The sequence below is a fragment of the Onychostruthus taczanowskii genome, unplaced genomic scaffold, assembly GCF_017590055.1.
Source record: "Onychostruthus taczanowskii isolate IOZ18803 unplaced genomic scaffold, ASM1759005v1 scaffold297, whole genome shotgun sequence".
In the NCBI taxonomy this organism is placed as follows: domain Eukaryota; kingdom Metazoa; phylum Chordata; class Aves; order Passeriformes; family Passeridae; genus Onychostruthus; species Onychostruthus taczanowskii.
In genome coordinates, this window is record NW_024500316.1 from 81,861 (window position 1) to 91,369 (window position 9,509).

At 69.3% G+C, this 9,509-nt stretch overlaps 2 protein-coding genes across 2 annotated transcripts; one reads left to right on the top strand and one right to left on the bottom strand.

Moving 5' to 3' along the window:
- Positions 1-2,016: 2,016 nt before the first annotated feature.
- S1PR2 (sphingosine-1-phosphate receptor 2) lies at positions 2,017-3,425 on the bottom strand. The gene has a single exon (XM_041408248.1). The coding sequence runs from the start codon at positions 3,365-3,367 to the stop codon at positions 2,312-2,314; it is 1,056 nt and encodes a 351-aa protein (XP_041264182.1). The 5' UTR covers positions 3,368-3,425; the 3' UTR covers positions 2,017-2,311.
- A 2,411-nt stretch (positions 3,426-5,836) lies between these two features.
- Positions 5,837-9,245, top strand: MRPL4 (mitochondrial ribosomal protein L4). Its single transcript, XM_041408254.1, has 10 exons — positions 5,837-5,906; positions 6,105-6,189; positions 6,426-6,573; positions 6,671-6,722; positions 6,872-6,922; positions 7,074-7,191; positions 7,854-7,960; positions 8,035-8,144; positions 8,576-8,646; positions 8,733-9,245. The coding sequence occupies exons 1-10, from the start codon at positions 5,847-5,849 to the stop codon at positions 8,885-8,887; spliced, it is 957 nt and encodes a 318-aa protein (XP_041264188.1). The 5' UTR covers positions 5,837-5,846; the 3' UTR covers positions 8,888-9,245.
- Positions 9,246-9,509: the final 264 nt, after the last annotated feature.

Here is a 9,509-nt window from a genome sequence, read left to right on the forward strand (position 1 = left end):
GTGGCGGGGGAGGAGGGAGGGGACGCCCCAAAATTGGGGAGGGGGACACTCCCGAGGGGGGGACACCCCAGAATTGGGGAGGGGGCGAGACCTTCGTGTCTGTCCCCGTGGGGATGGAGGGGGACGGCCCTGTCCCGCTGCGGCCACCCCGGGGTGGCACCTGCGGCCGCCTTGTCCCTGAGGGCGGCGACAGCCGCTGTCACCTGTGGCCGCCGCGGGGTGACACCGGCTGTCACGTTTGCCTCGCCACCTCCACGGTGCCACCGTGTCCCCCCCGGGAATTCCCTGTCCCCAAAGGTCACGGCGGGGACACCGCGGGGGAGGGGGGCAGGAAACGAAACCCCCCCCCCCCTTTTCCTCTTCACCCCCCCAGGGAGGAAATGGGGACGAATCGGGGTTTTTGGGGGATGGGAGGTGACAAAGCGCTGGGTTGGGGACGCGGGAGGGGTCGCCAGGTGTCCCCCGTTGTCTCCACACCCGCCCGAGACGCTCAACCCCATTTTCCCAAATTCCCACTGGAAAAATTCCCCCCCGCCACCAAAATTTGCGGAAAAACGCGGAAACAGCTGGGGAAAAAAAAAAAAAAAAAAAAAAAAAAAAACCAAAAACTCGTTTAATAGCCCCCCCCTTGTCCCCACACCCGCCCGAGACGCTCAACCCCATTTTCCCAAATTCCCGCTGGAAAAATTCCCCCCCCGCCACCAAAATTTGGGGAAAGACGCGGAAACAGCTGGGAAAAAAAAAAAAGAAAAAAAACCAAAAACTCGTTTAATACAACGCGGGGAGGATTTTGGGGCAAATCCCGGGGATTTCGGGGGTTCCCGGCGGGTCCGGCCGCACTGGGACGAGCCCCCGGCCCCACGCGCCAGCGCGGGGGGAAAGCCCGGAGCCTGGGGGTCCCCAGAGCCCCCCCGGCTCTATCCCGGCTTTATCCCGGTTTATCCCGGCGGCGGGAGCCGCCCACGGGCCGGGAGGGGCCCCGGGACTCGCCCGACAGGTCCGGCGGTGGCCCCGGGGCTCGGGCAGGGCGTGGGAAGGGCCCCACGCGTGTCCGGGCACACGGAGCGCCGCGGGGACAACGGGGACAGTAAACGGGGACACCCCCGGGGGGGCCAGCTGTGTACCGGGGAACCGCGGGGGAACGACCCCGCTCGTACCGTGGGGTGGCCATGGGGTGGCCTTGGGGTGTCCCCAGGGCCGTGGGGTGGCCTTGGGGTGTCCCCAGGGTGGCCTTGGGGTGTCACCAGGGCCATGGGGTGGCCTTGGGGTGTCACCAGAGCCTTGGGGTGGCCTTGGGGCCACGGGGTAGCCTTGGGGTGTCACCAGGGCCTTGGGGTGTCACCAGGGCCGTGGGGTGGCCTTGGGGTGTCACCAGGGTGGCCTTGGGGTGTCACCAGGGCCGTGGGATGGCCTTGGGGTGTCACCAGGGTGGCCATGGGGTGTCCCCAAGGCCATGGCGTGGCCTTGGGGTGTCACCAGGGTGGCCATAGGGTGGCCTTGGGGCCACGGGGTGGCCTCGGGGTGTCCACGAGGCCGTGGGGTGTCCACAGGATGTCCACGGGATGTCCGTGCAGCCGTGGGGTGGCCATGGGGTGTCCCCAGGGTGGCCTTGGGGCCATGGGGTGGCCACAAGGCTGTGGGGTGTCCATGGAGTATCCACAGGGTGGTCTTGAGGCCGTGGGGGTCCGTGGGACGTCTGTGAAGCCATGGAACATCCATGGGGTGGCCTTGGGGCCATAAGGTGGCCTCGGGGTGTCACCAGGGTGTCACCGGGGTGGCCTTGGGGTGTCCACAGAGTGCCCTTGGGCTGACCACGAGGCCGTGGGGTATCCACAGGGTGGTCTTGAGGCCATGGGGTGTCCACGGGATGTCTGTGGGACATCCATGAAGCCACGGGGTGTCCCCAGGGCGGCCCTGGGGCCATGGGGTGGCCTTGGGGTGTCCCCAGGGTGGCCTTGGGGTGTCCACAGAGTGCCCTTGGGCTGACCACGAGGCCGTGGGGTATCCACAGGGTGGTCTTGAGGCCGTGGGGGTCCGTGGGACGTCTGTGAAGCCATGGAACATCCATGGGGTGACCTTGGGGCCATGAGGTGGCCTTGGGGTGTCCCCAGGGTGTCACCGGGGTGGCCTTGGGGTGTCCACGAGGCCGTGGGGTGTCCATGGAGTATCCACAGGGTGGCCCTGGGGCCATGGGGTGGCCTTGGGGTGTCCCCAGGACGTCCACGGGGTGTCCACGGGGTGTCCCCCGACCACCCACCGGACCCCCTTGAGCACAAACCCCCCTCGCCACCCGCGCGTCGCCCCCAGACCCTCAGACGGACGTGGTGCACTCGCGGGTCAGCGGCGCCGTGGGCAGCTCGGCCGCGGCGCCGGCCGGGCCCCTGTCCAGCGAGCTGGACGTGCGCAGCGGGACCCCCGCCCGGCCGGGGGGCTGCGGGCGGCGGCCGCGGCCGCAGCAGCAGAGCACACGCAGGAACTCGCCGCGCATGTCCTTGCTGCGCAGCATGTAGATCACCGGGTTGGCCGCCGAGTTCAGCGTGGCGAAGGCGAAGAAGTAATTGGCGCTGTAGAGCACCCGGCAGGCGCGCACGGGGCACGAGGCGTCCATCAGGAGGATGATGAAGGCGGGCAGCCAGCAGACGATGAAGGCGCCCAGCACGATGGTGACGGTCTTGAGCAAGGCCAGCGTCTGCGCCGAGGCGATCTCGGCGTGGCTGGAGCGCACGATGCAGTAGATGCGCGTGTAGAGCCCCACGATGGCCGTGAGGATGAGCGTGAAGATGGTGGTGACGAAGAGCACGTAGCGCTTGGAGTAGAGCGGCAGCACGGTTGAGCAGTCGCCCAGGTCGCTGATGCAGTTCCAGCCCATGATGGGCAGGCTGCCGATGGCGCCGGCGATCACCCAGCAGGCGCCGATCAGCAGCACCATGCGGCAGTTCTTGTCGCTGCTGTACACCTTCACCTTGGTGATGGCCACGTGCCGCTCGATGGCGATGGCCAGCAGGCTGAACACCGAGGCCGCCAGCGTGGCGAAGGCCGTGCCCTCGCGCACGAACCACTGCACGGGCGTCAGGCTGAAGGTGGTGCTGCCCGACAGCAGCGTGTTCGCCATGAAGGCCGCGCCCGCCAGCAGGTCCGAGGCGGCCAGGTTGCCGATGAAGATGTACATGGCCAGGTGCAGGCGCTTGTTGCGGCAGATGGACACCAGCACCAGCAGGTTCTCCAGGACGATGACGCAGCACAGGACGACGATGAGGACGGAGCCCACCCAGCGCGAGGGCGCCGCGCTCTCGCCGTCGCCCTTGGTGAAGTTGTAGTGCTCGCGGATTTTGTCGCGGTTGAAGTATTCCTTGTAGATGCTCCCCATGGTGGTGACGGGGGACGGTGACGACGACGAGGCTCAGCGCCGCCGGGACATGGCTCCTGGGGACGGCAAGGTCACCCCGTTGTCACCTTTGTGCCACCAGGGATACCCTGGGGTGACCCAGGCCTCAGTGCCACATGTACATGGCTCCTGGGGACAGCAATGTCACCCCGTTGTCACCTCTGTGCCACCAGGGACACCCTGGGGTGACAGCTGGTGTCACACCCCGTTTGTCACCTCTGTGCCACCAGGGAAACCCTGGGGTGACCCAGGCCTCAGTGCCACAGGGACATGGCTCCTGGGGACAGCAAGGTCACTCCGTTGTCACCTCTGTGCCACCAGGGATACCCTGGGGTGACCCAGGCCTCAGTGCCACAGGGACATGGCTCCTGGGGACAGCAAGGTCACTCCGTTGTCACCTCTGTGCCACCAGGGATACCCTGGGGTGACCCAGGCCTCAGTGCCACAGGGACATGGCTCCTGGGGACAGCAAGGTCACTCCGTTGTCACCTCTGTGCCACCAGGGACCCCCTGGGGTGCCCCGAGCCTCAGTGCCACGGGGACATGGCTCCTGGGGACAGCAAGGTCACCCCGTTGTCACCTCTGTGCCACCAGGGACACCCTGGGGTGCCCCGAGCCTCAGTGCCACAGGGACATGGCTGTTGGGGACGGCAAGGTCACCCCGTTGTCACCTTTGTGCCACCAAGGAGACCCTGGGGTGACAGCTGGTGTCACACCCTGTTGTCACCTCTGTGCCACCAGGGATACCCTGGGGTGACCCAGGCCTCAGTGCCACAGGAACATGGCTCGTGCCACCAGGGACACCCCGGGGTGACACCCCCTTTGTCACACCATGGACACCCCGGGGTGTCACCCAGGGCCAGTCCTGTCCCCTCAGGTCGTGCTGACAGCCACCCCCAGCCCTGTCCCGTGGCTGGTGACACCCATTGTCACCTTTAGACACCTCAGGTGACACCTGCTGTCACCTGTGTCCTTCCGCAGGGGCGTCACCCACGGCCCAGTGGCGGTGAAAGAACGGGGGGGCACATCTGGGCGCACATCTGGGGGAAATCGAGGCGGGGGTGGCGCCTGAGGTGACACCGGGAGGCAGGAGGTGACACCGGGCGGCAGGAGGTGACACCGGGAGGCAGGAGGTGACACCGGGCGGCAGGAGGTGACACCGGGAGGCAGGAGGTGACAGACCGTGGGGAATGGGGCGGGGCACCCTGGGGGGCTGGAGGAGCGAGGCGTGGGGACATCGGGGAATGTCACCGCTGGCTCCCTGTCCCCCCCGTCCTGTGTCCCCTCTCCCCAAATTTCGGGACGGGACCCCCGGTAAGGGCTCCCCCCCGCCCCGTTCCTCCCGGCGCGGGACCCCCGAGGGCTCCGCACGGGACCGAGGGCCGGGGCGGGTGGCGGGGGAGGGAGCCCCGGCGGCCGCGGCACCGTCCCGGAGCCCCCCCAGGTCCCGGAGCCGTCCCGGAACCGGTGTCGGTCCCGTCCCGGAGCCCTCCCGTCCCGGTGCAGTCCCGGAGCCTCCCCGGTCCCGTCCCGGAGCGGTCCCGGTACCAGAGCTCCCCCGGTGCCGTCCCGGTGCCGTCCCGGAGCGGTCCCGGTCCCAGAGCTCCCCCGGTGCCGCCGCGGAGCGGTCCCGGAGCTCCCCCGGTGCCGTCCCGGTGCCGTCCCGGTCCCAGATCTCCCCCGGTGCCGCCAGCCCCCCGCGACCGGACACGCACGTGGGGGGACACGGGGACACGGCGGGACGCCCCCCCGGCCGGCCACTGTCACCGTGGGGATTCTGGGGACCCTCAAAGGTTTGGGGACCCCCCCCGGAGGTGCCCCCCAAGGACACGACCCACGACCCCCGCCAGCTGCCAGCCAGATGTTGGCGTGGCCGAAACAGCCACGGGGACAACGAGGGGGGGACATCGAGGGGGGACCCCCAGCCGTGGGGGTGGCGCTTGGCCCCCCCGGGGACCCCCCAATGTGCCCCCCCCAGCCGTGGGGACACCCCCGAGCCGCCCCCCACAGCCCGGGACCCCTCCCGATGTCCCCCCTCCACGCGGAATTCCCGCCCCCGGACCCCCGGGATCGGGCGGGGCTTGGGAAAAAATGGGGGGGAAAGGGGGAAAAAAGGGGGAAAAAGTATTCCCGAATTCTCCCAGCAATCCCGACCCCGGGAATTTGGGGGAGACCCCCGGGGGGGAAACGGGAACTGGGAATGGGAACGGGACTGGGAATGGGAACTGGGAATGGGAACTGGGAATGGGAACTGGGAATGGGAACTGGGAATGGGAACTGGGAATGGGAACAGGGGTGCTGGGATGGGACATTGGTCCTGGGGAGGGCCAGGGACACGGGAAATGTCACTGGGAAGGGACACTGGGCAGGGACAATCGGCTGGGGGGTCACTGGGGAGGGGGCACTGGGGGTGACACTGGGGTGGGGTCAGCAGGCTGTCCCCGCCCCTCGCCTTCCCGCCATGATCCGCGCGGGGGCGGCCGCCCTGAGGGCCTGGAGCCGGGGCCGGGGCTGGGCCGCGGTGAGAGCGGGGCCGGGAGCGGGGCCGGGAGCGGGGCTGGGAGCAGGGGAGAGCGGGCCGGGAGCGGGGCTGGGCCGGGGGAGAACGGGCGGGGAGCGGGGCCGGGAGCGGGATGGGAACGGGGCGAACCGGGCGGGGCAGGGCCGTGAGGGCGGCGAGTGGGCGGGGCCAGGGCGGTGGATGGGCGGGGCAGTACAGCCCCCGGTCATTGTCCCCAATGTCGCTGTCCCGCAGTTCACGACGGCGCCCCCGGCCCCGCCCGCAGCCCCCGAGCCCCGCAAGGGTGAGTGAGGGGCTGGGGACACCCTGGGGACAGTGCCAGGGGCTGGGGACACCCTGGGGACAGCGGGGTTGGGGTGGCCGTGGGGCTGGGGACAGCAGGCACCATCGTGGGGACATGGTGGACAGTGCCACCACCACGGGGTCGGGGACATCAGACCTGGCTGTTTGCTCCTTGGGGGATGCCAGGACCCCGCCGCCCCGTGAGGGTCCCCATCCCCACTGTCCCCTTGTCCCCAGAGGAGCCCCCGGTGCTGCGGAGCTGCCGTGTCCCCGTGCTGTCCCCGCTGTCCCCGGTGCAGGCCTGGGTGGAGTCCCTGCGGCACCCCGAGGACACGCTGCGGGGCCTGGCCGACCTGCACCCCGACGTCTTCGCCGTCAGCCCCAGGTGGGGGTCCCGGGGGGGGGGCTCTGGGGACGCTGGGGACACCCCCGGGGGGCTCTGGCTGAGTGTCCCCCCCCCACCCGCGTCCCCCTGTCCCCAGGCTGGACATCCTGCACACGGTGGCCACGTGGCTCCCAAAAGCTTCCTGGGGGGTCCCAGGAAGGCTCCAAAGATCCTTGGGGGCTCTCAGAAGTCCCTGGGTGCCCCGAGGAGCTGCGGGGGCTCCCCAAACCCACCCCAGGGGGGCTGGGTGGGGGGCTCAGGGGTCACAGTGTCCCCCCGTCTGTCCCCCTGTCCCCAGAGCCACGCGCGCGTGCGCAGCCCCACCGAGGGGCAGGGTGGGGGGAGCTGGGTGGGGGTCTCAGGGGTCTCAGGGGTCACAGTGTCCCCCCTTGTCCCCAGAGCCACGCGCGCGTGCGCAGCCGGGCCGAGGGGCAGGGTGGGGGGCTGTGTGGGGGTCTCAGGGGTGACAGTGTCCCCTCCTCTGTCCCCCCTGTCCCCAGAGCCACGCGCGCGTGCGCAGCCGGGCCGAGGGGCGCGGCGGGGGCCGCAAGCCCTGGCGGCAGAAGGGCTCGGGGCGCGCCCGGCACGGCTCCACACGGTCACCGCTCTGGAGGGGCGGTGAGTGACACCGGCACGGGCTGGGGACACGGGGACAGCCTGGGGACAGTCTGGGGATGGGATGGGGATGGGGACAGCCTGGGGACAGGGACATGGGGCTGGGGAGGGGCTGGGAATGGGGACACAGGGCTGGGGACAGCCTGGGGATGGGGACACACGGGGATGGGGACAACCTGGGGACCGGTTGGGGAGGGGGACACAGGGCTGGGGACACACAGGGAGCAGGGACATGGACACACAGGGATGGGGACAGCCTGGGGACAGGGACGTGGGGCTGGGGACAGCCTGGGGAGGGGCTGGGGACACACAGGGACAGGCTGGGGACAGCCTGGGAGCAGGGACAGGGACACACAGGGATGGGGACAGCTTGGGGACAGGGACATGGGGCTGGGAATGGGGACATGGGGTTGGGGACGGGGACACGGGGATGGGGACAGCCTGTGGACGTCCTGGGGATATCCTGGACTGCCCTGGAGACATCAGCGTTTGGTGCCCCTGCTTTGGGGTGTCTGGAACACCCTGGGGACACCCAGGACCATCGTGGGGACATCCTGGGGATATCAGCAACCACTCTGGGGACACCAGGCCTGGCTGCTCCCCTCGCTGTGGGCCGGGGGGGGTTGTCCCCTGCCCGGGGATGTCACCGTGTCCCCTCCTGGCAGGTGGCATCGCCCACGGCCCGCGGGGCCCCACCAGCTACTTCTACATGCTGCCCATGCGGGTGCGGGTGCTGGGGCTGAAGGTGGCCCTGAGCGTGAAGCTGATGCAGGTACGGGGGTGGCCGGGGGGCCGGGGGCCGGCCGGGGCTGGGGACAGCGTGGCAGTGTCCCCGGTGTCACGCAGGACGAGCTGCACGTGGTGGACAGCCTGGAGCTGCCCAGCAGCGACCCCCGGTACCTGCTGGAGCTGGCCCGGGCCCGGCGCTGGGGACACTCGGTGCTGCTGGTGGACACGTGAGGGGACACTGGGAATGGGGCTGGGGACAGGGCTGGGGACACTGGGAAGGGGGCTGGGGACACTGGGAATGGGGCTGGGGACACTGGGTGGGGACATGGGACAGGGCTGGGGATACTCGGTGCTGCTGGTGGACACGTGAGAGGGGACACTGGGGACACTGGGAACGGGGCTGGGGACACGGGACAGGGCTGGGGACACTGGGGATGGGGCTGCGGACACTGGGGATGGGGCTGGGGACACTGGGGCAGGACTGGGGACGCTGGGAATGGGTTGTCCATGAAGCTGGGGACACCCTGGGGACATTGTGGACAGATCACCACAAGCCTGGGGACGCCAGGCTTGGGCGTCCCCACTGTGGGGACACCCTGGGGACACTTTGGGGACACCCTGGGGACACTTTGGGGACACCCCACCCCTTTTCCCCCAGCGATGAATTCCCGGAGAACATCAGCGCCGCGGCCGAGGGGCTCAAATCCATCACCCTCATCCCCGCCCTGGGTGAGCCCCTCCCCTCTTTCTGACCCCCCCAAGGCGCTCTGGGACGCCCCGCTGACGTCCCCAAACTGTCCCCAAACTGTCCCCAGGGCTGAACGTGCACAGCCTGCTGAAGCACCAGACGCTGGTGCTGACCCTGGGCGCCGTCGCCTTCCTGGAGCAGCGGCTGCTGTGGCACGACTCGCGCTACTCGCCCCTGGTGCCCTTCTCCCTGCCCCACCGGGACCCCCCCGGGGCCGCCTGAGACCCCCGGGCGGCGTCTGTCCCCCCCCCGGGAGGCGTCTGTCCCCCCCCGGGTGGCATTTGTCCCCACCGTGGGGCAGGATCCCGTCGGGAAAGGATTTGGGGACACGGTGGCACAGCGAGGTTTTGTCCTCTGTCCGTGTCCTGAAAGGATTTCCTGGAGCCCCCCCCGGGTGGGATTTGCTCCTCCCGGGTGGCATTTGTCCCCCCCGGTGGCATTTGTCCCCCTGGGTGGCATTGGTCCCCCCCCGGGTGGCATTTGTCCCCCCAGGCTGATCCAGCCCCTCTGGCTGGGATCTGTCCCCGCTCCCGTCGGGAATTCGGGCGCTGCTGTGGCCATTAAAGGGACTTTTTTTCCATGGATGTTGTTTTTATTTTGGGGGTCGGGGGGGGGTCGGGGGTTCCCAGCTCCTTTTGGGGCTCCCCCCGCATCCCAATCCCTCTGGGATCCCCCCCAAATTCCAGCTCTTCCATCCCAGCCCCCTCCCCAATATCCCCACCCCTTTCCCAGCCCCTCCTCGGCAGTGCCGCGGTTTTCCCACGGATTCCGCTGGAATTTTGGGAATTCCCTGCTGGCAGAGGGAATTTTTTTTGTGTGTGTGTGTGACCCGCCCCCCCCCCCC